The sequence below is a fragment of the Neomonachus schauinslandi genome, chromosome 15 (genome assembly GCF_002201575.2).
Source record: "Neomonachus schauinslandi chromosome 15, ASM220157v2, whole genome shotgun sequence".
NCBI lineage: Eukaryota > Metazoa > Chordata > Mammalia > Carnivora > Phocidae > Neomonachus > Neomonachus schauinslandi.
In genome coordinates, this window is record NC_058417.1 from 40,750,128 (window position 1) to 40,777,320 (window position 27,193).

The following is a 27,193-nucleotide window of genomic DNA, read 5'->3' on the forward strand; positions in this document are numbered from 1 at the left end:
AAGCCTGCTTCTCCCTCTCCCACTCCCCCTGCTTGTGTTCCCTCTCTCGCTGTCTCTCTCTCTGTCAAATAAATAAAATCTTTAAAAAAATAAATAAATAAAATAAAAACAAATAAATCCTTATGTTTTCCTTTGACAATATATTCATCATAGCCAACTGGGACTATGAAAACCCTCAACACCAGAAAGAGTATGGGGCACTAACACCTCTGTATCTAACTTAAAGTAAGAAAACAATAATATGAAGGTAAAGAAATCCAACGAAGTTCTAATTTTTCCATAACAACTGTATCAATGCTTATTTTTATTTCGTCTTAGAATCCTAATTTTTTTCTTCAAAAAAGGTGGTCTGTGTGTCTGCTCTGCCGGTGCCTGAAGCACGTGCTGCATCTGCCTAGTGATAATCCAGCACCTGAATTCATGTAGCATTTATGTACCTCAATTTCTAAAAGAAAAAAACCAGAAAGCACAGGAGATTTGGAGCGAAAAAGACCCAGCTTTGAGTCTCAGTTCTGCCACGGTACCTGCGAGATCCCGGGCACAGGACGTGCTGTCCCTTCCCTGCAAGCTTAGGAATGATGGTGGCAACACTTATCTCCGGCTCGGCCCACCCCACATGCCTGTGACGTGAATGAAAATGAGATCGCAGAGGGGGCCCTTTTCGTCGGGCAAGGGCTGTATGCGCCGGTTAGTGCAGACGGTCCACAGAAGATTACCTGGGGCCCAGCGTCTCCACGGCCTCAGCCGGCCCTGCCAGTAAGAAGAGCCCAGCACCCTTCTCATCGCCCACAGTTAAGAACAGGAGGATCTCCTAGGAGGTAAGATAAGGAGATTAGCCCCGATTCTTAAGAAAGTGGGGTCAATCCCCTTAAACCCTGCCCTCTCCTCAGTCTCAAGATCAGACTTTTTACCCCTAAACCATGAGTGATGTTCCTGATGAGTGACAAAGCAGCCCCTCTACCGTAGCCCACCAGGGCCCAGAAACTTTTCGAGAATGACTATGGGAACTTAGATTAAACATCAAGGAGGCAGAGAGGGGCGCCTGGGTGGCTCAGTTGGTTGGGCGACTGCCTTCGGCTCAGGTCGTGATCCTGGAGTCCCGGGATCGAGTCCCGCATCGGGCTCCCTGCTCGGCGGGGGGTCTGCTTCCCCCTCTGCCCTCTTCCCTCTCGTGCTCTCTGTCTCTCATTCTCTCTCTCTCTCAAATAAATAAATAAAATCTTTAAAAAAAAAAAAAGAAGGAGGCAGAGAGAAAAAAAAAAAAAGCAGGCAGAAGGCTGCTGACCACGGCCAGGTGCTAAATGCCTTTTGTGATCTGACTGCCCCCCTACCTTCACAGCCTGGCCACCGCCTTGCCCCACACACCCTGCACCTGCCGCTGCCTAAAGCTCCCGATGTCCCTCTGCGTGGCAGCCTCCACTCCCCGCTGACTGATGACCACTAAGCAATCCTCCAGGCCCCCTGCCCTGGGGCCCCCCACCCTTTCAGGTGACATGTTCCTCACCCCCAGCATTTACCACCCTCAACCAGAAATGTCGACATACACACTTGTTTCCCAGACTCCAGAGTGAGCTCCTTGAGAATCAGGATGCTCTATACGGAATTATGAAAAGAGGCATACACACTGCTTGGCCCGGAGCAGGGACCCCAAAAAGTATTTTTTAGAGTAAATGCAAAAGAGAGACCAGGAAATCATGAAGTAGCAGACCGTCAGGATGGGCAGGAGCACTTGAAGCCAGCGGCAAAGGAAAATGGGAGGGACAGTCCTCGAAGGGCCTAGCCAGCCCCATCACTTCTAAAACCAGGCCTTGGGCACACGTAAATCTGCATGGCTTGGAGAAGTTCCAGCTCTGATAAGAGGAACTCAGAAGCTGGTAACAGTCGCAGCCCCAGAAAGGTCAATATCCTACATCTAACTCAGCACCTTTTTTAGCTAGTGCTAAAAAAAAAAAAAAAAAAAAACCCTGTATGCTGAATGAACTTCTATTCTCTGCTCTTCATGTGTTCATTTGAAAGAACTTCAGCTAAACTAATGCCCCTCGCTTAGGTCTCCACTCAGGGTGGACAGAGAATCTCACGCTCCTCTTACCTCTGACCCAATCTCATTGGCGATGATATTCATGAACTCAGAATCACCCTCCTTCCTATAACAAAGGACACAGACGTGAAACCCGGCTTGGAGTGGGAGCTGGGAAACCGCGGGGAGCCCCGCTCCCCCTCACAAAGCTAGCCTTGCTGCTGTCCATGCGAAGTCCCAGGCCCCCTTAGCAAAGGCAGAGAGGGCGGCTGACGGCCAGCAACGAGCCCTTCTCAGCAGTTTACAGCATGCTTTGCGTTCGTGTGCGCCTCTCTCAAACATGATCACCCAGGTTAGGAGAGATCTGGTAGATGGTGAAGGGGGTGAGGAAAGCTGGCGATGAAAGTTACAGTCAGTGTTGCTGGGAAGATGCTCTCATCGAACCCAGAAAATCTGGACGATAAAGGTATACTGGAAGGTAACACATCTCCTAGGGTCTGCTCAGCCTGGAGAAACCGGTGAGCAACCCGCCTCCCACAATGCACTGCACTCGGGAGAGGCTGAACCCCAAGCCCAATGCTCCCACACTTTGTCTCTCACCTATGTAACGTGACCACCCCTCCCCGGTCCGGGCCGTTCCGAAGGCTCTGGGCGACGTGCACGGCCAGGTCTCTGAGCAGATTCAGGTTGTTCTGAAATGGACACCAGCGCTCAGCGGATAGAAGGAACAACAGGCGAGCTCACCATCCTCCCGCCACTTCGCTCTCGCCTCCCTCCCAGCTCTGACGAACTACACAGCCGGCTGGGCGGAGGGGTTGAGTCTGGGGAGCTTACTCCAGGCAGAGCCCCTGCCCTCTCCATCCTCTGTGGAATAAGTCACCTTCTGCAAGAGCTTGGTAGAGTTCTGCAGCTTCTTCACTGCTTCCACGTGATCCTCCGCTCCACACCTGCAAGGGAAAGGCACGTGGTCACCCGCCCAGCTTCCCAAATGGCTTGTGGTGCGAGGCATAAAGCCATGAAGCCCTTCTTGATAGTGCACCTCCCTCCAGATGGGGACCTGGGGACATTCCTAAGCAACTGAGGAAGAAGATATAAAAAAGCAAGCCATTTTACGGAGGTCTGACTTACCGTCCAAGGTGCTTGATCATTTACGATTGTATCTCACCCCACCGAGCTTAGAGATTAGTCTCCCCAACCAGTAGAAGAGCTGAGCTTGGGGCATGCAGAACCTCAGACGTGGGGGGGGGGGGGGGGGGCGGGGGGCAGGGGCAGGGGGCAGGGGATGTACTTCAGCAAGGTGGTCAGTGCTTTTTCACTTCCATGGCTTCTCTCCAACCACTTCAGCACCCGGTTCCCAGCCAGAAATGCTAGGTTGGTCTTGTTCTTTTTCCCCTTCTCGATGCCCAGAATTTTAATGACCTACATGAGGCAAGCGTGGGGGAACACACGCACATGCATGAACCGCAGTGTGGGCAAGACCTGAGAGTAGGAGCTCCCTAGACCTGCCCCCCAGCTCAGAAGCAAGACAGAAGTGACTTCACCGAGGCCTCCTCCACTGTCCCCCTTGATCACTCCCAGCTGGTCGTGATCCCCACTTCCCTAACACCCTCCCTCCCAACCACTCAGGAGCCCTTCCTCACCTACCTGAAGGTCACTAAGATTGCTCACATGGGTCCCACAGCACATGTTGGCATCAACGCTCTCGATGGTAACGACTCGAACGGGCCCCGCATGATCATCCGGCAAACCCCGGCCCCTCACCTGGAATGCGGCGGAAGGAGAAGGGCTGTCTGACTTCTGAGGAGGGGCCCTTGGAGGGCCATTCTGCAGATGCTGCCCTACTGGCTCTCCCCTATACCTGCTCCACCTCCGGGTCATCCAGGCTCAGCTCTCGCACGTTCACAGGTAGCCGGGCCCTGATTTTTTCATTGACGCTCTGCTCGATGGCGGCCACCTGCTCTGCTGTCACAGAGGGGCTATCCAGTTCAACCACACTCCGGACCCGCCCTAACTCCCTGCCGGAAGACGTGGAGTGGTCACCGGATGCTGAGGATGACCGCAATAACATAAGGTTTACAGAGAAGGTTCATATAAATTATCTTATTTAATGCTCGCAAGAAGCCCGCAAGGTAGAGACTGTCGTTTCCTTTTCACAGGTGAGGGCTAAGAAGGAATGTGAGCAACATCATGGAGGAGAATTCACCCCCTGGGTCTCTGGGCTCCAAATTCCATGTTCTTTCCTTCTCCCATCCTCGTGTGTCCCAAGACACACAAGGTCACCCACCACCCTATCCTAAGGGGAAGAGGAGAACACAGCAGATTTTGAATTCTACCCTTTCTTTTCTCCCCCTACCTACTGACCCATTACTGGGAAGGGAGCTGGTAGTTGGGGACCTGTGACCTATGGTTAGTCTTATGTCCCCTGCTCACCATGATGTGGTCTTCCACCCAAACAGCTGGTCAGCAACTGCTGTGATAAGATGCTGCCCTGAGCAGAGAGAGCAAGAGACAGGGAAGAGTGAGCAGCACAGCCGGCCACATATTCCCACAATATCGTCCCAGATACTCTTCCCATTGAACACCTCCCAGGCACTGGCTCATACTCTTGACAGATACTTTACTGAAAATTCTCATGAGGGGGCACCTGGCTGGCCCAGTCAGTTAAGCATCCAACTCTTGATTTCCACTCAGGTCATGATCTCGGGGTCCTGGGATCGAGCCCCGAATCGGGCTCCCTGCTGAGCAGGGAGCCTGTTTCTCCCCCTCTCTCTGTCTCCCTCTCCCTCTGCCTGCCTCTCCCCATTTGTGCACATGTGCTCTCTCTGCCAAATAAAGAAATAAAATCTTGGGGCACCTGGGTGGCTCAGTCATTGGGCGTCTGCCTTTGGCTCAGGTCATGATCCCAGGGTCCTGGGATTGAGCCCCACATTGGGCTCCCTGCTCAGCGAGAAGCCTGCTTCTCCCTCTCCCACTCCCCCTGCTTGTGTTCCCTCTCTCATTGTCTCTCTCTGTCAAATAAATATATAAAATCTTTAAAAAAAAAAAAATAAAATAAAATCTTAAAAAAAAAAGATTCATTCTCTCTCCCTCCACACACACTCTCTAAAAAAATAGTGATAATAAATAAATAAATATGAAGATCCTCATGAAAACTCTACAAGAAGTTTTATGATGCCATTTCACAAATGACCTATGTCAGAAGTCCAGGGGACAGACAATAGAGCTGGGACCAGGATGACTGCACTGACAATAGAAGGAAGTGAAGAGGTATTTTTAGAAGATAAACTGACATGTGCCTGGGTGGCTCAGCTGGTTGAGTGACTGCCTTCCACTCGGCTCATGATCCCAGAGCCCTGGGATTGAGTCCTGCATCAGGCTCCCTGATCAGCAGGGAGTCTGCTTCTCCCTCTGACCCTTTCCCCTCTCATGCTCTCTCTCTCTCTCTCTCTCAAATAAATAAATAAAATCTTTAAACAAATCAAAAAAAAAAAAAAAGAAGAAGAAGAAGATAAACTGACAGGACTCCATGGCTGGCTATCCCCAAAGAGGTGTCTGCACTGACTTTCAGGATTCGAGCAAACAGGTGGATGCAAATGGAAGATCAGGTCTGGGGAAAGAGATGCCTTTTTAAGTCCACTTTGGACATACTGAATTTAAGAGGCCCAAGATATATCGAGATAAAGATAACAAGTAGGAAGTTGGTAATACTCAAATCCAGCAGTTATTCTAATACTTTTACTTTAATTGTTCATGTTTTTATACCACTTACCGTAACCTTCGTGAATCAGAGCTGATTCTGAATGTCTGTCCTTTACAAAAGGTTACCTCCTAGAGAACCCAAACCATATCTCAATCCTCACGGCATCCCCATGCACGGCAACCCCCCCTCCTGCAGGGTCCCCACGCTGCCCCACCTACCTGAATGCTGCTGCATGTGGTCAAACCTCCGCTCCCAGTCCACCCGGACCTGGACCTTGGTCCCAGGGGCCAGGGGTGTCTGTGTGAAATGATCAGCCTGGGCCCCCCGGCGGGTCACTCGCAGCACAGAGATGTCATTGATTGTCCCGTGGTCATCAGGCTAAGGAAAGAAGTAAAGCTGATCAGTGTGGCGGGAGGCAGAGCTTACCTTAACTCCTGGATACAAAGACCCTCTAGGGAAAGGGTGTGAGAAACACACCCAGAATTTGAGATTCCCTAAGGGAGAAAAGGCAATGACAAATGAGGTGGTCCACTTTATTCCATGAGAGACTCTGCTCTCTTCACCCTGAATACCCATATATAGTGTTCTTTAGAACAAAATAACAGAACTGAAACAAAGATTGTAACTACAGCAACGAAGATTTTAGTAAAACCCAAAGAACCTTAATCGTCACTCTCACTGCCTTAATTTAGATTCTTATCTTTCAATAGTTTCTAAAATGGTTTCCTCCCTCCCTCCACTCCATCCTCTGCACTACTAACTAGACTTAGATTCAAAAACATTCACTCATTTTAGGGATGCCTGGCTGGCTCAGTCGGTGGAGCATGTGACTCTTGATCTTGGGGTCATGAGTTTGAGCCCCACCTGGGATGCAGAGATTATTTAAAAAAAAAAAAAAATCATTCATTAAAAAAAATATCTAGGGGCACCTGGGTGGCTCAGTCAGTTAAGTGTCTGCCTTCAGCTCAGGTCATGATCCCAGGGTCCTGGGATCGAGTCCCACATCGGGCTCCCTGCTAGCCAGGAAGCCTGCTTCTCCCTCTCCCTCTGCCTGCTGCTCCCCCTGCCTGTGCTCTCTCTCTCTCCCTCTGTTAGAAAATACATATATAGGGACGCCTGGGTGGCTCAGTCGTTAAGCGTCTGCCTTCGGCTCAGGTCATGATCCCAGGGTCCTGTTCCTTGGGAGCCTGCTTCTCCGTCTGCCTCTCTCTCTCTCTGTCTCTCATGAATAAATAAATAAAATCTTTAAAAAAAAAAAAAAAGAAAATACATATATATCTAGTGCCAACTGCTTACAAGACACTGCAACCAAGAATACAACGTAAGCAAGACAAGGCCCCTCATGGAACTTAAGAATCTGGAAAAGAATACAGACACACACACAGGTCACTGCACTATGATCTACAACATGCCACAATATGAAAAGTACATTGTTCTAGAGGAGCTCAGAGTCAAGAGACCTAATAGTCTTAAGGAATCAGGGAAGACTTCCTGAAAGAAATGACGTATAAAGTGAGTCCTCCCATAGTTGCCTGAGGTCACAGGTTTTCCTTCAGCAGAAAATCCCTATAATAATGATGACACGGATATGAAATCGGAACTTTCTCACTATCAAGTTTACTAAACATGTTCTCCTGTGTCACTTCTTTGCCTAAGTACCTCCACGGCTTGCCACAGCTTCTTTTTTTTTTAAGATTTATTTTTCCTTATTCGAGAGAGAGAGAGAGAGCAGCAGTAGGTGGAGCAAAGGGAGAGAGAATCTCAAGCAGACCCCGCGCTGAGCGCAGAGCCCAATACAGGGCTCGATCTCACGACCCTGAGATCACAACCTGAGCCAAAACCAAGAGTCCAACGCTTAACAGACTGTGCCACCCAGGCGCCCCTCACCACAGCTTCTTGAATGAAGTCTACACACCTTAACACATCCTTCAAGTTCCTCTGCACTGGCCCCAATTTACCTTTCCAAGGTCATTTCCAGCCTGCCATCAACACACACCACAGGCTCCGACTACACTGGACTATTTGCAGTTAACTAGACAGGTCAGATTCCTTCAGGCTTCCCTGTCTTTAGTTTGTGCTACTATCCCTGCTGGAAAAGCCCACCTTTTTGCTGCTATTACCCTCCTTTCCCGTGTTGCCGCTGGACCATGCCCCTACCCCATCACAGCACAGATAAGCCTGTCTTCTGCTGTGCTCCTTCAGGGGGATCTTTTCCAGGCCCTGGCAAACACCCTAAGCTAATGCCTCATTGCTTTGCACTTGCTCTTCTCGCTGCCTGGAATACTTCCCCCTTCCCCACCAGCACCATTTGGCAACTGCAATGGCTTACCACCTCTCTTCACCTAGCTCTTTACTGAAATAACTCGCCTCCTCCCTAGGAGAACATCCCAGCACTGTCTTTCCCTCAAACTTTCATTTTCTTTATAGCGCTTACAAACCGGGCATTCTATTTTATCTACTCACCACTTTGTCTATTTTCTCCCATAAGTATTCTCTGTACGTACAGATGCTGCCTTGTCCACCCCTTATCCCTAGCCCCTGGAATAAGTACCCAGCATATGTTATGGCCCGATAAATATCTGTTGGGTGAACAAATGACCTGAATTGAACTAACTTCCATCTGCATTCATCACGGCTGGGGCGGAGGGGCAGGAGGGCATTTCCCACCTGAGCGGAAAGGAATGAGGGGCTTCCTGGGAGGGAATCGGGGTGGGGCGCGGGCCTGGTACCTGTCCCCCGCCCTCAGGGAAAAGCAGCGTGTCTTCCAGCACCACATGGAAGCCACTCAGCACATCCTTCTTGCCGTTGCTTCCTTCGATCTGCAGCTCGGCCGGGCGGCAGGAGACCACCGTGGTGGTGAACTGCACGGAGAGGGACAAAGAAGAAGCCCGACCCCAGCCCTCAGGCTACCGGGACAGAGCCTCCCTCGGCACCCCTCCACGCGGCGCCCTCCTTCCGCACCGCCCCATCCGCCCTCGCCCAGCCGGCCGCACCTCGCGGGCGTAGCTGTCCCGCTGACACCGGAACGCCATCGCCGCCGTCGCCCGGGACGCGGGGACCCACGCACCCTGGAACGCCCGCGGCCCGACGGAGAGCCGCGCGGGACAATCTTCACTGCGGGCGCGTCTCCGCGCAGAAGCAAGAGGGGAAAGGACGGGGTGTGGCTTGGGCAAATTTACTGCAAACGCGATTTGCGATTTGCGATTTGCAGACGTTCCGGGGAGCCTAGCGACTGTGTGAAGACTTTGGAAAGAACGAGAAGACAAAATAAAACAAAACTGCTTGCGGCCTGAACTTGTCAAGGCACTCAATTTTAGCTCCGCGCAGTGTCGGCTGGGTGGTACTCATTTGGAGAGACGGCAGCGCTGCCCAATAGAAATCAGCGCAAGCCCCACATGCTAATGTTGTTTTGAAAGCAACAGCTCCGGAATATTATGTCAATGTGGAATAACGAGTGTAAAAATGAGTGAGATTTTGTTTCCGCACAAAATTTTCGAAAGCTGATATGTATTTTGCACTTAAAGCACATCTCAGCTTGCACTGGCCACATCTTAATACTCAATAATCACATGCACTCAGTAACACCAGGTGACTAATACTACCTAATTGGACAGTGTAGATAAGCAAGGTTAACACAAAGTTACAAACTGTAATCAGTACCTTAAAACGTTAGACGGATTAAATGTTAAAATCAACTTCCTGCTCTCTTAAATCAGCTAATAATAAAGTTTGAAGACTCCAGGTGTTTCAAAATTTAGGACTTTTCAAATTTTAGGCAGTAATGCAGAGCATACCCCATCCGCTTTGTAACACGTTCCATATGGAACTCTGGAGCAACATCATGTCATCAAATATAATATTTATGCTGACAAATAAATGCACTGCATGGAATAAACAAATACTATAAGTAGCTCCATATCATTTTAGGTCAGGTTTTGCTGCCAAATGAGTTTTGCTGTCGGGTTTTTTTTTTTTTTTAAGTGGGTTTTCAGAACTTTTTGGTTTTCAGAATTGTGGGTAAGAGGAGGGACATATGCTATACAAGTTCAAGTCCCGACTCTGCCACTTATTGTGACCTGTTCAATCACCTATAAAGAAAAGACCTAATTATAAGGTTGATTTGAGGTTCAAAAATTTTTAATGAAATAATATATAGACTTAGTAAATTGTAAAGCATGATACAATTTTGTCTTATCAGATTTTTTTAATGTCAACAGCAAAATGGGCAAAAAACATATACAGAGCACTTTAAAAGAAATACCAATCACCAATAAAAATAAACAATGAACAATTTATAATTAATATAAGTAAATTAAATCAGGTACAATTTTTTACCTTCACAAATATCTAAAAGGTTTTGGAGAATGGGGCACTCTACTGGTGGGAGCAGGAAGCTGTTCAAGTTCATCTAAGAGCAACCTAGTAACAGCTATCAAAATGTTTAAATGTATCTACTCTTTGACCTGACAATTCCACTTCTAGAAATCTACCTTATTCTTTCTGGATACGTAAAGATACACATTTTTAAATGTTCATTACATCACTGTTTGAAAATTGAAAAAGACCAACAACAACCTAAATGTCCCTCAATAAGGAATCAGTTAAATTATGGAAAATATATTCAATTGAATACCATGTAGGCATGAAAAAGAGTTAGATTTGCATATACTAATTTGGAAAGAGTCCCAATATATATTAAGTAAAATAAAAAGCAGGGCTCAAGATGTACATAGTATGATTCTAATTGTGTACACACACTGCATTGGTTTATGTCTTTTAAATTTCAATATATATTATACTATATATAAGTAATATACAAAACCATATGTTTGTGTCATATGTATTATACTATTAATGGAACTTATAACGTATACAGTGTATATACATATATACATATAGAAATTTATCAGAGAGGGGCACCTGGGTGTCTCAGTTAGGCATCTGCCTTCGGCTCAGGTCATGATCTCAGGGTCCTGGGATTAAATCCCCCATCAGGCTCTCTGCTCAGGGGGAGCCTGCTTCTCCCTCTCCCTCTGCCCCTGCTTTGCTCTCTTTCTCTCTTAAATAAAATCTTTTTTAAAAATTAAAAACTGTTAACAGTGGTTACCCCAGGACACTTGGGTGTTTCAGTTGATTAAGTGTCTGCCTTTGGCTTCGGTCATGATCCCAGAGTCCTGGGATCGGGCCCCACTTCGGGCTCTCTGCTCAGCTGGGAGTCTGCTTGTCCCTCTCCCTCTGCCCTGTTTATGCTCTGTCTCTCTCTCTAATAAATAAATAAAATTTAAAAAACAAAAACAAAGTGGTTACCCCTATTGAGGGAGTACAAATTCTACTTTAAATTTTATACCCTTCAGGGCACCTGGATCGCTCAGTTGGTTGGCCTTCCACTTAGGGTCCTGGGATTGAGCCCTATGTTGGGCTCCCTGCTCAGTGGGGAGTCTGCCTGTTTCTCTCCCCCTCCCCCCCATTCGTGCGAGCTTGCTGGCTCTCGCTCAAATAAATAAATAAAATCTTTTTAAAAATCTTTAACAAGAGGCTCCTGGGTGGCTCTGTCGTTAAGCATCTGCCTTCGGCTCGGGTCATGATCTCAGGGTCCTGGGATCGAGCCCCACGTCAGGCTCCCTGCTCCGCAGGAAGCCTGCTTCTCCTTCTCCCACTCCCCCTGCTGGTGTTCCCTCTCTCGCTGTCTCTCTCTGTCAAATAAAAAAATAAATAATCTTTTTTAAAAATCTTTAACAAATAAATTTTTATACTATTTTAATTATTAACTATGTCTATATGTTACCAATATAAACCTTAAAGTTCAATTTTTTAAATAAATCTCAGTACTTTACCATGAGTTTAAGGGCAAAGTCTGGGTATAGCATTTTGTTTAAGTACATATTAGGCACTCAAAAAATGTTTATGGGGGCGCCTGGGTGGCTCAGTTGGTTAAGCGTCTGCCTTCTGCTCAGGTCACGATCCCAGGGTCCTGGGATCAAGTCCCACATCGGGCTCCTGCTCAGCAGGGAGCCTGCTTCTCCCTCTTCCTCTGCTTGCTTCTCCCTCTGCTTGTGCTCTCTCTGACAAATAAATAAAATCTTAAAAAAAAAATTTTAACGGATGAATGGGGTAGCTGATGAATAGAAGAGTGAACAGAAGAGTAAACAGTAAACAGCTAATATAACAATTAGCTTTGAAAGTATAAAGAAATTTGGGGGAGTATGCAGAAAGCTGAGGCGGGTTTCTGGCTAGTTCTAGGGGTGCAGTAGATATATGGTTCTAGGGGCGGCAATATAGCAAAAGGCTGGGTATGGTCTGAGAAATAGGAGGTGGGCACGGGAAAATTCCCCAGTTTGGTTACAAGCCTGCTCCCAGTATCTTTCTGCTTCCAATCTCAACAATGAGGACCAGGATCTGTGACACCCACCCCTCCCCTTGAGAGGAACAATAGAGTAGAAGAGGTTTGCCTCCAGGTGGAAGAAGTGCAAGAAGGAAAGAGACAAAGAACAGTTCTTACAGATTTATTATAATCTATCCGCTGCTTCTTTGGCTTTTGCTCCACCACATATATACACATGCTCGAATACTCAAGAGAGCCCTGATGACTGGCCCAAACAAACACAAAGATTATAGGCAATTGGTAGAAACTCAGGAGCCCCACCAGTCTACTCCTCTCCTATCCTGCCATCTGATGCAGCCATACTCGGGTGCCTAGGAAGAAGAAATAAAATATGAAGAGGACCCTTAAAAAAGCTTCAAAAAAAGGGGTGCCTGGGTGGCTCAGTCAGTGAAGCGGCCGACTCTTGATTTCCGCTCAGGTCATGATCTCAGTGTCCTGGGATCGAGCCCCATCTTGGGTTCCATGCTCAGTGGGGAGTCTGCTTGAGATTCCCTCTCCCCCTGGCCCTCCTACTGCTCACGTGCATGCCCCCTCTCAAATAAATTAAAAAAAAAAAAGAGAGAGAGTTTCTAGGTTCAGAGATCCCAGAGACCCCATGGCTAAAGAGCTGGCAAAGACCCCGGCCCCAGCTTTTCAGAGCAACTGGAAGACGCCCCAGCTTCCACCCCAGCTTCCTCCCCAGCTCTGTCGTACAGAAGTTAGTTACTTGTTGCTTCAGTGCTGTCAGAATCATCCTAGGGAAAGAAAAAAAAGACAAAAGCACCTGTAGAATCTGCAAAGCGTGGACATTTGTGTTCACAAATTCTTCTCACTCCTTCCTGCTCTCCAAGTTTTCTTTTGTGATTTTCTAAGTCACACAACTTCCCGGCAGGCTAACACGGAAGGATTAATACTTTGGGAAATAAAATCAACCCCTGGTACTCAATAAACAACACTGTGTCAAGCATCATTTGGTTTCAGAATTTCAATTCATGCCACTGCTCCTGACAGCTGTAAAGACAGTCAAGGGGGCCAGGTCGGCTCTAGGATAGAGAAGTAAAGGGGAGATGGGAGGGAGGAGGGTCTTGCTGGAGTTTTCTACAGCCTGGAGAAGAACATTCGACCTCCTGTGTCAAATTCAAATTTGGCTGACAGGCACTGAGAACTACTGCGTGCTAGGGACCATGAGAAGAGCTTTCTAGTATCTTATATTTTAGGGCTAAAAGGAAACTGAAGGGTTGAAGGGTAGGCTTTACTTACATCCAGGTCATCCATGCCAGGAGGAGGTCTCTTGGTGCTGACCTTCTTCAAAAGCTAGTGGAAAGAGGAAAGTAATTACAAGAGAAAAGAAGGGCAAGGGGAGAGCAACCTGTATATTGATGGGCCATAGGATGATGGTCCCAGCCAGACAATTGCCCCATCTTTACAACCCCTAACACATCACTGGAATGAATTGGAGAAAAGTAAATCGATCCCCTTTTCATTTATTTTTATTTTTATTTCTTTTAAGATTTTATTATTTTTTTTTTTAAGATTTTATTTATTTATTTATTTATCAGAGAGCGAGCAAGAAACAGCATGAGAGAGGAGAGGATCAGAGGGAGAAGCGGGCTCCCCGCCGAGCCGGGAGCCTGATGTGGGACTCGATCCCAGGACCCCGGGATCATGACCTGAGCCGAAGGCAGTCGCTTAACCAACTGAGCCATCCAGGCACCCAAAATTTTATTTTTAAGTAACACCTGATGTGAGGCTCAAACTCACAGCCCTGAGATCAAGAGTTGACGCACGTTCCACCAACTGAGCCAGCCAGGCGCCCCGATCCCCTTTTTAAAAGGAAATAGACATACACAGAGCATCCTCCTTACTAATCCAGGTTAGGGTCTGTCAATGTTTTTGCAACTTGAATAAATAGTAGCTGAAATTCTAAAACCAAATAATGTATGGCAGGGTGCAACTTAATTGGAACTAGTAATTTGTTTTATGATGTGAATTTTTATACTGCCTAGTTTGGTTTTTTTTTTTTTAAGATTTTATTTATTTATTTGACAGAGAGATAGAGCCAGAGAGCACAAGTGGAGAGAATGGCAGAGGGAGAGGGAGAAGCAGGCTCCCCACTTGAGCAGGGAGCCCGATGCGGGGCTCGATCCCAGGACCCTGGGATCATGACCTGAGCCGAAGGCAGACGCCGAAGGCAGACGCTTAACCATCTGAGCCACCCAGGTGCCCCAGTATACTGCCTAGTTTGAGCTTCCTGTGAAGTTGTGTGGCTCAGGAAATACACACACACACACACACACATAAAATAGAAGAAAGAACAAGAGTTACAGAAGAGTTGTGAAAGGGTTTGCCAAACTTTCTCAAAATTCTGTAACTAGTGAGTGAAGGCATGTATACGGTTCCACTAGTATACATTTCTCTCATCCTACTAAATAAATATTGCGCAGAACATTTAAAGAATATGAGCACCAATGAGGGGAGCTCATATGTGTCTGTCTAGCCCTGATGACAGTCCTCCAGAGAAATGTGTGCAGGGAGACACAGAATGAGCAGGAGGGGCAGAAAATGGCATTACCTCTGCGTAATGTTCCACCTGAGCCAGCTCCACCTCTTCATCCCCTTCCCAGTCCCTCCAGTTATCAAAGTCCACAGACAACCACACTGGCTGCAAGAGGAAAGCACAGAGCGTCACAGGGCAGGAAGCGCAGAAGTGCATGGAAGAGCATGGCCGCGTGCACAGGGGCATGCGCGGGGAAAAGAAGGTCAATGGGGGTGCAGTCTTCCCAAAAGCACCTCTTTGACTAATTCCTCTCTAGATTGCCAATATCATCATCCACAAAGATTTGCCAGGAACCTACTAAGTGCCAAGCACAATGCCAGGCATTTTGGTAGATAGAAAAGCATAGAAATTCCACCCTCCGGAAGCGGACTGACTAGAGAGGTAATACATCTGGAAAGATAACTGTGTCATAAAGTATCATGGGAGTCACCAAGCAAGATAGACAAGCTGCATTCCCTGGAGTCGGGAGAAAACCCTTGGAATCCTGTTCCAAGTTCTTACACTTAGATAGGAAGTTATTCACTCATTAATTTAACGGCTATTTATTGAACACAGACTCTGAGCTTGGCATTGGGATTATGAAAATGTTTGATATATAGTCCCAGCTATCACGAAGCAAGTGGGGAAGGGAAATCTATTTATTTAAAATCGTTAAAATACAGTGTGAAAGGTATGGTGATGGCTTACACGGGGGATATTATGAAAACCCAGACAGAAGCTATAGGAACTCAGGCTTTTTAGAGTAGCAGAGACTTAAAGGATGAGCAAAGGTTAGGTGGGCACAAGTAGCAATGATGGAGGCTTTCCAGGAAGAAGGCACAGCTTGAGCAAAGGTAAATTCGTGAGAAATAGCCTGGTGTGTGCCAAAGAGCTGCAGGCCATTTGCTGTGGCTGGAATGTGAAGTTTAAGGCCGAAACTAATGGGATATAATGCTACAGAAGGGAAGAGTAGCCAGGTCATGAGTTTATATGTCATGCTATGGGGCTTGGATTTCAACCCAAAGGGCGGGAAGTGACAAGCTCATATGCCTAAAAGAGTTAGGGAACTAATGAAAAGGATTAAAGTGTGCTGGTACACATGCTCCATTTAAAGCTCCATCTCTAGGCGTTTGGGAATTTCTTTCTTTCTTTTTAAGTAACCTCTGCACATGGGGCTTGAAATCACAGCCCTGAGATCAAGAGTCGTACGTTCTACCAACTGAGCCAGCCAGGCACCCCTGGCATTTGGGAATTTAGACCAGTGTGATCAGAGTCTCCATTTTCTTTTCTTTTTTTTTTTTTAAAGATTTTATTTATTTATTTGAGACAGAGAGAATGAGAGAGAAACAGCACATGAGAGGGGGGAGGGTCAGAGGGAGAAGCAGACTCCTCGCTGAGCAAGGAGCCCGATGCGGGACTCGATCCCCGGACTCCAGGATCATGACCTGAGCCGAAGGCAGTCGCTTAACCAACTGAGCCACCCAGGCGCCCCAGAGTCTCCATTTTCTAAGAAAAGCTGATAATCTGTAGTTTTATATGAAATCCCCATATTTTTATAGGTCAGCAACTAATGAAAACTAAATGTCAATAACCAATCAAAATAATTTGTAAGTACTGTAAAGACCACAAAAACAAATTCAGGAGCCAGATCAGCCAGGAGCTAGCCAATTTTCAACTTTTAGCAAGGAAGAAGCCACTGGAGGGTCTTAGGTGGAAGAGTAACAGGGTCAGATGGGTGTTTTAGACAGACCATGCTGGGAGCAATGCAAAGGATGGACTGAGGGTCGGTCTAAAAATATGCAATAAACATCACCCAGTGATGGATGAGACCTGAATTAGGAAAAGATGAAGTAACAGATTCAAGAATATTTAGGAAGTCAAATAGGACTTTGTGAATGATTCAATGTTGGTGGGAAAGGAGCCAAGGGTGATTCCCTGACTTATGTCCCCAAGTGCAGAGATAGCACAGGAGAGAGAGCAGGCCATTCCCCCACACACCTACCTTGATATCCTCTTTAGTGAGTCGGGGCCAGGCTACCTTCTCCTTCCATTTCCTCACAAAGCAAGTAATGGAGCGACCAGAGCGCTTATCCTGGGAGTCCTACCGGATAGAGAGCCTCATTCTTAGCATGTGAGGTTTAGAATGAATTTCCAATTTTCCAGGCAGCCTTCCCATCCAGACCTTACTGTCCCACCCCACAGTTACCTTGGAGTTCACCTTAGCATAGAATTCTATCTCATTGTACAACTCCACTCCGTCGGCATTCTTGCAGCTGAGGAGACAACGGAGCTGAGGAAATGCGGGAGGCTGAGCATGGGGGCATTAAGAGAAGGGAAAGGTTCCAGGAAACCAGGACCTTCAGAGAGGAGGGCCGTTACCTGAACACAATACGGTGGTCCTCGATGAGCACATGGACATCGGTGCTGTCCTCAACACAAAACTCCATGAACACGTACCTGGGCCTGTCGTACCACAGCGTCCGGGCATGCTGCCTGCAGAGGAGTTGCGGTGGGGCTTCATAGGGGTGGGAGAGGGAAGACTGAGGGCATTTGGGAAAGGTGGAAGGAAGGGAACATTTAGGGACGTTTTATGCTACGGCCCTGTCAAAGTGGAGCTAAATGAGACAGAAGGGGGTGAAAGAGGAGTGATGGCAGCGGGGGTGTGTGGTGAGGTGAGGGTGAACCTGGGGAGAATCCAGAGTGCGAGAGTTGAGAGGGAGGGTGTTATGGAGAACATTCCTCATCACCCCAAAGTTACAGAGACCTGGACTCTGGAATTTCCATGGGAACTCGCAGGAGCGCCCAGAAAATGTGGGACAAGGAATCTCCGAGGAAAAGGGCGGCCGGAAACACTCACCTTGCCATGGCGGCTCCCCGCTACCCGGTGGCATTTGGACTCCGAGCTAGGGACTGCTATCTTTAGATCCTGGGGACGCCCCCAGCAGCTGCCTCTCCTTATATGGTCGGGGAAGGCTTTAGAGGAAGGGGGAACGTGGCCCCCACAGCCAAGGGATCCGCACTTCGGAGAGACTCTTGAAGAGCGTAATCCCGACAGCCCTTCACATCTCAGTGTCTCCAGAAATGTACAGATTAGGAATAGACGACCCGGGGCGCCTGGGTGGCTCAGTTGGTTAAGCGACTGCCTTCGGCTCAGGTCATGATCCGGAGTCCCGGGATCGAGTCCCGCATCGGGCTCCCTGCTCGGCAGGGAGTCTGCTTCTCCCTCTGCCCCTCCCCCCTCTCATGTGCTCTCTCTCTCTCTCTCATTCTCTCTCTGTCAAATAATAAATAAAATCTTTATTAAAAAAAAAAAAGGAATAGACGACCCACCCGCGGGGAACCAGGACAAGGGCCACACTAGATGCACAACGAATGACTTGTCCCTGTCTTCATTCATCCGTTTCTCCAACGCTTAGTGCGTTCTGTGCCTGATTCACAGTAGGCGCTCAATAAAAAATTATTGGCCCGAATTAAATCCCCTGGGAAGGCCCGCCCCGCGTGACTGTGAACTGTTTGTCGTATAAGCCCCGCCCACCCGCGCCTTCGGGTTTCCCGGACAGCGCGCCGTTGCCATGGCAGTGAGGGGGCGCGGCTGACGTGCGGCGGCGTTTCCGAGAAGATGGCGGCTGTCGAAGCGGCTGCGGAGCAGGTAACGGTGGTGGCAGCTGTTGGTCCAAAGGCGAAGGACGAAGAGGAGGAGGAAGAGGAGTCGGTGCCACCGTGCGAGGCGGTGCGCTGGGCCCCGGTGGGGGCAGTGGCGGAGGCCGGGCCTGGGACGGCCGCGTTCTCGGAAGAAGCGGCGGCCGAGGAACCCGGCGCGGCCCCGGGCTCCCCTCCGGACTCGCCCGGCCGGACACTGCGGCGGCTGCGGGCCGAGCGGCGGCGGCTGGACTCGGCGCTGCTCGCGCTGTCCTCGCACTTCGCGCAAGTGCAGTTCCGCCTGCGCCAGGTGGTGCGCGGAGCGCCCGCGGAGCAGCAGCGCCTCCTGCGCGAGCTCGAGGACTTCGCGTTCCGTGGCTGCCCACACGTCCTGGGTTACTGGGGGCCCGAGGACCCCGCCAGCGACGATGGCGATGGGCTGCCAGGGGACCGGCCACGATTGCGGGGCGAGAACCAGGTGAGCAGCTGGGACCGGGTCCCGAAGGACATGGGAATAGGGGGTTGGGTGGGTGGCGATGCTGACCGGGACGGAGGTAGCAGTGGTAAGAAGCCGGCCGGTCTGGGTGAGTACTACGCGCGTCCGAGACGAGGAGGTGAGACAGGTATGCCAGTCCTGCTGAAGGGCAGGAGGACAGAGAGGCCTGGGAACCTGATGGTGAGGGGTGTCTATCTGAAGTGTGGAAAGAGATGCAGGTGTGGTGACGTGCGGGACACAAGAGTGGTGAGCAGAGTATTCAGAGGGGAACAGCAACCAACCAAAGCAATGCTGCTCCCGCTCACCTTGCCGTTGCCTCATAATGTACCTAAGTAAGACCCGAGGACATTTGCTGATAAGTCCCCCGACCTGGGGTTGAGAACATTGGCTAATGAAGTGTAAGTGACTTGGAATCCATGGAAACTTAGATCTACTGCCTGTACCTGCCTTCCTGGAATCTAGAAAACGTCTTTAATATTTAGACTTTCGTGTGGGTGGGAGCTTTGGTGAACGGCAGGATCACTTAGTAATTGAAAGAAATACAACTCCTGATTATATGCATTTCCTGAAGCTGATATTTTAAACCTCCTTGCCCATCCTGCCCAATAACTAGATATTATAAATGAAGCCCCTTTACTGTGACAAGATGCATTCAGTTAGCCTCCAGTGAATAATGAGAGTCTGTATGCCATGCCAAGAGAACATTTCCTTGCAGTCGTTGACTCTCTGGAAGTGCACAGTTGCAGATAGCTTGTTGGAGGTGTTGAAGAGACTTGCTGTCTTCTCCACCTTTTCATTCTTCAAGTTACAACCCACTTATGCCTTTCTTCCCACTTAAATTGGTTTTAACCAAGAAGACTTATCAGTAGCAAATTTGACTTGCTTATTTTAATCTGGAATGTTTCCAGCGCAATCCTGTGTTTACTGTACCACCCTTCTCTCCACATACAGTTTTTCCCCGTTCTTTCTCCTTCCGCTGGCTAGACAGCTTCTTCTGGTCAGAGTTCATTATTCAGAATGTGTTGTTCTGTACTTGTTTTAGTTCAGTAGCCTACAGCAAATGTGTATTGAGAGCTTACCCTTTGCCAGACATGGTGCTAGGCATTGGGGGTACAAAATCAAAGCCTTTGCCCTAAAGGAGTTCATTGACTGAGGGACAGAATCCTCAACAAAGAATTGCAATGCGACATGAGCTAGAGAAGTGTGTACACAATACAGTTGGAGAAACGGTCAGCTTTGCTTAGGGAGATCTAGGAAGCCTGAAGGATAGTTAGGCCCTCCCACAGTAGGTTTCTAAGAAACCACAACACTCAGGTTTGGAGAGGAAGTATCCTGAGAAAAGGCTTGCTTTCATGTTGAGTAAAGCTAAAGCAAGAGGATTGCTTTTTAAATAGCTTGAACAAAAAGTTAATGTGTTGTTTTTCATTTATTCTCTCTCGTATCTTCTGGAGGGCTTGGTAAGTACCATTTGAAAGTTAAAGTTAATATTCTATAGATTGCTGGTTTAAAATGCAGCCTTACACCTGCACAGGACGTGCTAGTTTTGCTTTGTTTTGTTTCTGGCACTCAAGAAAGTTAAGGAAGAGCTAGTATTTGAGAATACATTGGCAAGACTTTACCACCCTGAAAGGTTTTTAATCATTTAAATGCAGAAACTACCTGATGGCCAACAGTGGAGAAAGGAGTCACTGGTGGGGGAAACTTACCAGAGGTTGTTTTTTGTTTTTTAAGATTTTATTTATTTATTTGACAGAGAGAGACACAGCGAGAGAGGGAACACAAGCAGGTGGAGTGGGGGAGGGAGAAGCAGGCTTCACACCGAGCAGGGAGCCTGATGTGGGGCTCAATCCCAGGACCCTGGGACCATGACCTGAGCCGAAGGCAGATGCTTAACGACTGAGCCACCCAGGCGCCCTCTTTTTTTTTTTTTTAAACATGGTTACCTTCCCACTCCTATTACTTGGCTTTTGGGTTGGTTTTTTTTTTTTTTTTTTTTTCACTGCCCCAGGCATCTGCTTTAATTCTTTTGATTTTGCAGAAGTCTGTAATACATTGGCGGGGTTTTGAACCTTAAGAAAACTGGTTATGAGTTATAAATCCTTTCTCTACACCCTTATCTCTAGATTCTCTTGCAAAATATGGCTGCAGAAAGTATTCAGGAGTTGATCTGTGGTAATTGGCTGTGGAGGATGGCATGTTTAGTTCCTGGGAGGCTGTCTTGGCTAAGATAAGTTGTCTCAATCCTAACTAGACCTTTGTGTGGGGGGAAGCTATCTTAACAAAAGGTTCCATTGTATTCATATCCTATTTCTAATAAGGGACAAATACCTTCTTAAAGAAACACATTTAATAAATCGCCCTGGATGAAATCTTTATTCTTATTTTTGAACCTAGCTTATGAATTCTGTATTTCATTGGGATTATTTGGAAACATTTTATGTTTCACTAGTCATTATTAGCTTGAGAGGCTTCGTAATGTGCCCTGATTTTTCCTTTTCCTGTGAAATAGACCTAAGTATTTTCTTGTCTTAGAGTGAACAGGAAAAACGGGAACGTCTGGAAGCCCAAAGGGAGAAGCAGAAGGAACTTATACTACAGCTCAAAACCCAGCTAGATGACCTGGAAACGTTTGCTTATCAAGAGGGTAATTACGACTCCCTGCCGCAGTCCGTGGTCTTGGAAAGACAGCGGGTGAGCAGAGACTAGAGGCTCCTCCACATCTACCTAAGGTTACCTTGTTCCTGCTGGCGATCACAGGACGTTCTTTCTTCGCATGTTCACCCTTGGCCTTACTGAGAATCCCTTTGCTGGCCCATATCAAAGAGAAACGGACACGTCTTTATTCACACATGGAAACACAAGTTCCAAAGCCTTATAATATGATAATTGAGCTCTTTCTTTTGGGTGGTTATTAGTAATAATAATATATAATAATAATAATAATTTTTCATTTGATCATTAAAACAGTTCTATTTAGACACATCCTACAATGTAAATCAGCTTTTTTCCCCACCACCAGTTGATAAATATTCCAGGGATCCAGACTGGTTTTAACGCCGTATTTATTTAAGCAACACCTGGGTAGACAGGTAACCTGCCAGCAAAATACAGCTGCAGTCTCCCCTACTAACATGTTTGTCTTCCACTATGATGTGGGTGTTTCTCTGACTGAGCTGGAGTTACATTATCTGGATTTCACAGTGTTCCAGATATTGTCACTAGGGTATTTTGACTGTAACACACTTTGATGTTTAGTAGAGATTTTTGTTTAGTTGCCTAGAATGGGGCAAGAAGGGAGGAAGAGGACTAGACACTAAGGGAAGTCAGTATTTGTTCTCTTGGAGGCCTTGGGGGAAGCTAACTATGAGGCTTTTTGGATCATCAGCCACTTTGGGTTATTCATACTGTTGTTCTCCTGAAAGTTGCCTGGCCTGGTAGAAAGTTTGCAGTTAAAAAAAAAAAGAAAAAGAAAAAATTTGCCATTGAGAGGAGCCATTTCTGTCCAAGAGGAACCAAGGGCCCTTGTTACTATAGGAGAAAGTAGCTCTGTACTCTCACCTTGATCAGCAGTTGCATCGTTTTCTCTCACAAATTTGGGAGTTCTATCTGTCTTTGATTTTCATTTAAAGGTACATACTAGCAAATATTCTTCTTCCTAACCCTCTCCCTGAAAATTCCAAAGGCTGTGCTCATTGCTTGTGGTCTTGATAGGTGATCATAGATGAATTAATAAAGAAACTGGACATGAATCTGAATGAGGACATCAGTTCACTGTCCACTGAGGAGCTCCGGCAGCGTGTGGATACAGCTGTGGCTCAGATTGTCAACCCAGCCCGAGTGAAAGAACAGTTGGTTGAACAGTTGAAAACTCAGATCCGAGACCTCGAGATGTTCATCAACTTCATCCAAGGTCAGAGGAGGGGATGGGAAGAGAAGCATGAACAGATGTCATAATAATTATATGTAGGGGCACCTGGGTGGCTCAGTCGGTTAAGAGTCTGCCTTCGGCTCAGGTCATGATCTCAGTCCTGGGATCGAGCCCCGCATCGGGCTCCCTGCTCAGCAGGGAGTCTGCTTCTCCCTCTGCCTCTCCCTCTCCCTTTGTGCATGTGCACGTGCGTCCTCTCTCTCTCTCAAATAAATAAAATCTTTAAAAAATAATAATTATAATCCAAGTACTGGTACCTAAAGGTACCTAAAGGTACCAGTTCTCAATATACTATGTAGGAAGTTTGACCACTCAGTAAAGGAGCCAGCATGGTAGAATGGAAAGAACAGGGATTTTATTTTATTTTTTTAAAGATTTTATTTTGAGGGGCACCTGGGTGGGTCAGTTGGTTAAGTGCCTGCCTTGGGCTCAGGTCATGATCCCAGGGTCCTGGGATCGAGCCCCGCATTGGGCTCCCTGTTCAGTGGGAAGCCTGCTTCTCCCTCTCCCACTCCCCCTGCTTGTATTCCTGCTCTCACTATCTCTCTGTCAAATAAATAAATAAAATCTTAAAAAAAAAAAAGATTTTATTTTTAAGTAATCTCTATACCCAATGTAGGGTTCGAACTCACAACTCCAAGATCAAGAGTCACACACTCCACGGACTGAGCCAGCCAGGCGCCCCAAAAACATGGATTTTTTTTTTAAGACTTTATTTTAATTTATTTGACAGAGAGAGAACATAAGCAGGGGGAGTAGCAGGCAGAGAGAGAGGGAAAAGCAGGCCCCGTGTGGAGCAGGGGCTCAATCCCAGGATCCCAGGATCACGACCCAAGCCGAAGGCAGACACTTCACTGACTGAGCCACCTAGGCACCCCAAAAACATGGATTTCAGAGCCAGATAATTCAGATCCCAGTTCTGCCACTTCCTGGCCTTGGGTCCTTGGGCAGGTTCCTAACTTTAGCCCCACTGTCCTCACCCAAGAAAGGATGATTCATGCTTCCCTCATTGAGCAAATATGTTTTGAGCCAGTCACTATTCCATGCAAATAAGATGATATTTGTAAAAGTCTTATCATGTGGGAGGCAATAGGAAGTATTCTTTTTCCTCCGCTTTGTAACTGCTGACTACAGATGAAGTGGGAAGCCCGTTGCAGGCAGACAGCGCGCACTGTGAGTGCAAGGCCAGTGGGAAGACAGGAAGTGGCTCCATGAGAATGGGCAGCAGCCGACTGCCTCCAGGAAACAGCAAGAGTAAGTATGGCTTCCCGAATAGGCCGGTCTAGACAGATAAGAAGTAGATTAGTGGTTGCCTAGGGCGTACGGGGTTGGGGAGAATGGGAATGGGAGATGCTAACAGTACAAGGTTTCTTTTTGGGACGATGGGTGCACAACTCTGTAAATATACTAAAAGTCACTGATTGATACACTTAAATGGGTGATTTACATGGCATGTGATTTATATCTCAATATAGCTATTATTAACCCAAAACAGTTAAGTCCAGCAACCTCCTAGGTGGCTCTTGGCTTCATGTGGGACCCATGGCTGTAGCTCAGCAGCAAGACTAGACCTCAGCTAGTGACTAGTTGAATATACCTCTGTGCCATTATGGCCCTCACTGATGAGCCGTTGCATTTTCTAAACAGCAAAGGCAGACGACGTGAAGAAGGTCCAGGAGACGGGGCTGCACCTCGTGCGGCGCGCGCTGGCAGTGCTCCAGATCTTTGCCGCCAGCCAGTTTGGTTGCGCCACGGGCCAGATCCCACAAACCCTGTGGCAGAGGGGCCAGGCTGACAGGGACTACTCCCCCTTACTGAAGAGGCTGGAGATCTCAGTAGAGAGAGTGAAGCAGCTAGCCTTGAGGCACCAGCCGCACAGCCACATCATCACCTCTGCCAGCCTCCAGGACCTGTCTCTGGGAGGCAAGGACGAGCTGACCATGGCTGTGCGGAAGGAGCTGACCGTGGCCGTCAGGGACCTGCTGGCCCACGGACTCTACGCCTCCTCACCAGGGATGAGCCTGGTCATGGCCCCCATTGCTTGTTTGCTGCCAGCCTTCTCCTCGGCCCCTGAGGCCATGCACCCGTGGGAGCTCTTTGTAAAGTACTACCATGCTAAGAATGGCCGTGCTTACGTGGAATCCCCTGCCCGGAAGCTCTCCCAGTCCTTTGCCCTGCCAGTTATGGGAGGCACTGTTGTGACCCCCAAGCAGAGCCTTCTGACAGCCATCCATGTGGTGCTGACGGAGCACGACCCCTTTAAACGCAGTGCAGACTCAGAGTTGAAGGCCTTGGTGTGCATGGCCCTGAACGAGCAGCGTCTTGTGTCCTGGGTGAACCTAATCTGCAAGTCGGGGTCGCTCATCGAGCCCCACTACCAGCCCTGGAGCTACATGGCGCACACAGGCTTTGAGAGCGCCCTCAACCTGCTCAGTCGCCTCAGCAGCCTCAAGTTCAGCCTCCCCGTGGACCTGGCCGTGCGCCAGCTCAAGAACATCAAAGATGCCTTTTGATAAGAGTGCCCGGCCCTTCACCAGCACCTTCCTCAGTAGAGTAGGGGTAGATGGTTAGTCTTCTAGGATAGAAACAAAGAGGAGGAGGAGGGGTTAAAGACAGTCTCCCTAGCCAAATGACTGCAAAGTCTGTTTTCCCCGCCAACGTAGCATCTCAGAGATGCTGGAGACCCTCTCGGTCCAAGGTTCTGCCCTGGCGTGTAACACATGGGCACAAATATTTGAGCCGATGTAAAAGAAATCAGCTCTGGCACACAGTTAATGGACCACCTCATCGTGCCACATCTGCTTTCTCCAAAACCCAAATTGCTCTAACCATTCTCCTTATGGTGGTGAGTGACATGAGTGAGTCGTTGGTCCCGGAAGACATTCAGTCAAGCTGGGATGCATATTCCTTCACTTGGAGTAGGTTCGAGAGTCGTTGGGCCAGAATTTGAATTCCTTTACGAATGCTGACACCCCTTCCTGACCCCAGGTCAGGGGAGGCTGTGTGTGTTCCACAGTTGCTTCTAAAACTAGGAATGGGGATATCGGAAAACAGCATTTCTGAGGGAGTTCACCACAAGTTGATTTCAATGTGAGCCCTTTTTTGTGGGTAAGAACTGAGATCTGTTCCTGACAAGGTGGCCCACTTCTCACGGCACAGATGGCGGTCTTTTGGATTTAGAGCTGGTTAGTTATGAGGAATGGCAACCACTGTCGGTACCACGTCCTCTGGCAAATAACCTTTCCTGGGCACACCTCCCAGCAAGGCGCTGACCCAGTCTTTTTGAAAGTACATACGCCAGAGGTATACTCCTCAGGAGAACCCTTGCCACCCAAGTCAAGTGTGAATGGGAATACGCCTTAGTGATCAGCAGCAACTCCTCCCAGGGTTGGGATTCCACTTGTCCTGGAGGCTGGATGATGGAGGGAGTCTGATCACGCAGTAGGGACTACAGAGGGGGTTGGGACTACAGTAGATGACCGCTGACAGGGACTGAGCATTTCCTTGTAAAACTGACTCTAGAGTGATCCTGTTTGGCCTTCAGTATTTTAGCCTTTTTAGTTCGTATTTATCATTCAGCTTGCATACTGCTCCAGGACTGATCAAAGATGGGCAAAGTGTATCCTATCACTTTCTGGAAAACCAGATGGGATCTGCATACCGCTGATCGGCATTGTTTCCTGTATTAAATTACCAGCTGCACTCGTGTCTGCACTATTGCGTAGTCCGCGTTAACTTAATTTTTTTCAGTGACATGTTATTTAAGATGTATTATTGATCATTCATTAGAATTAGTCCTCTTTCTGTGTGAAACAGGGTAAGTGTAAAATGTGGAAAATGATATATCTGTGGTTGCTAATAAAAATCATAGTATTTTATGTAGCTTCTCTACAAAGACCTTAGAGACTCTTGGCTTTGGTTTATAAGTCTGTCTGTGCATTATTAGCCCATCTGATCCAGATCAGTATTTCCTTGAGCAATGTCTGGCTCTTGGCCTTTCTGCCCCTTCTCGGCCCCCCACCCTGGATCAGCTCAGCTTTGGTGGTGTTTTCTTTCCCCCAGACATTACCCTGCCATCTCACCCAGGCCTACGGCCCCATTCCCACAGCACACCTCCCCATACATGCCACTTTGGGAGCTGGCACTTTTATTTTTAAAGATTGATTCATTTATTTAATAGAGAGCACGCAGGGGTGAGGGGCAGTGGGAGAGGGAAAAAGAGTCTCCAGCAGACTCCACGCTGAGCACAGAGTCTGACTGGGTGCTCAGTCTCACAACCCCGAGATCACGACCCAAGCTGAAACCAAGAGTCGGACACCCAACCACCTGAACCACCCAGGTGCCCCTGGAGCTGGCACTTCTAAATCCATTTGTCTAGATATCATTTAGGGTGGATGATAACTGCCATAACTATATGGCACAGCCCTGGATCACCCCAGTATTATCCTTTTCTAATCTTCACGAAGACTAATTTGTATCAAGGTTTTGCTAGCATCAATGGGAAGCATTTTTAAGT

The 27,193-nt window shown here is 47.8% G+C and overlaps 3 protein-coding genes across 4 annotated transcripts in view; 1 reads left to right on the forward strand and 2 right to left on the reverse strand.

Moving 5' to 3' along the window:
* Positions 1-8,849, reverse strand: part of LOC110573212 (alanyl-tRNA editing protein Aarsd1) — a 9,924-nt gene extending 1,075 nt beyond the window's left edge. Inside the window, exons 1-11 of the mRNA XM_021681663.1 lie at positions 8,711-8,849; positions 8,447-8,578; positions 5,936-6,095; positions 4,448-4,505; positions 3,876-4,032; positions 3,662-3,778; positions 3,306-3,436; positions 2,898-2,964; positions 2,618-2,709; positions 2,090-2,144; positions 717-811 (exon numbers count right to left, since the gene is read on the reverse strand). Of these exons, the coding sequence (XP_021537338.1) occupies positions 717-811; positions 2,090-2,144; positions 2,618-2,709; positions 2,898-2,964; positions 3,306-3,436; positions 3,662-3,778; positions 3,876-4,032; positions 4,448-4,505; positions 5,936-6,095; positions 8,447-8,578; positions 8,711-8,749 (1,103 nt within the window). The 5' untranslated portion in view covers positions 8,750-8,849. The remainder of the gene's footprint in view (positions 1-716; positions 812-2,089; positions 2,145-2,617; positions 2,710-2,897; positions 2,965-3,305; positions 3,437-3,661; positions 3,779-3,875; positions 4,033-4,447; positions 4,506-5,935; positions 6,096-8,446; positions 8,579-8,710) is intronic.
* A 3,948-nt stretch (positions 8,850-12,797) lies between these two features.
* On the reverse strand, positions 12,798-18,188 carry PTGES3L (prostaglandin E synthase 3 like). The gene is made up of 8 exons (XM_044921836.1): positions 18,150-18,188; positions 17,472-17,540; positions 16,994-17,154; positions 16,821-16,887; positions 16,617-16,715; positions 14,651-14,740; positions 13,339-13,392; positions 12,798-12,833 (listed from the first exon to the last, which is right to left on the reverse strand). Exons 1-8 carry the CDS (start codon positions 18,186-18,188, stop codon positions 12,798-12,800), a joined length of 615 nt encoding a protein of 204 aa, XP_044777771.1.
* Positions 18,189-18,232: 44 nt separating this feature from the next.
* On the forward strand, positions 18,233-26,568 carry RUNDC1 (RUN domain containing 1). Of its 2 annotated transcripts, XM_044921607.1 has the most exons (6): positions 18,233-18,731; positions 20,201-20,206; positions 21,282-21,440; positions 22,461-22,659; positions 23,812-23,931; positions 24,325-26,568. In XM_044921607.1, exons 1-6 carry the CDS (start codon positions 18,234-18,236, stop codon positions 25,188-25,190), a joined length of 1,848 nt encoding a protein of 615 aa, XP_044777542.1. In that variant the 5' UTR covers position 18,233; the 3' UTR covers positions 25,191-26,568. The 2 variants fall into 2 exon arrangements, with proteins under 2 accessions (XP_044777542.1, XP_021537337.1); XM_021681662.1 differs by lacking the exon at positions 20,201-20,206.
* Positions 26,569-27,193: the final 625 nt, after the last annotated feature.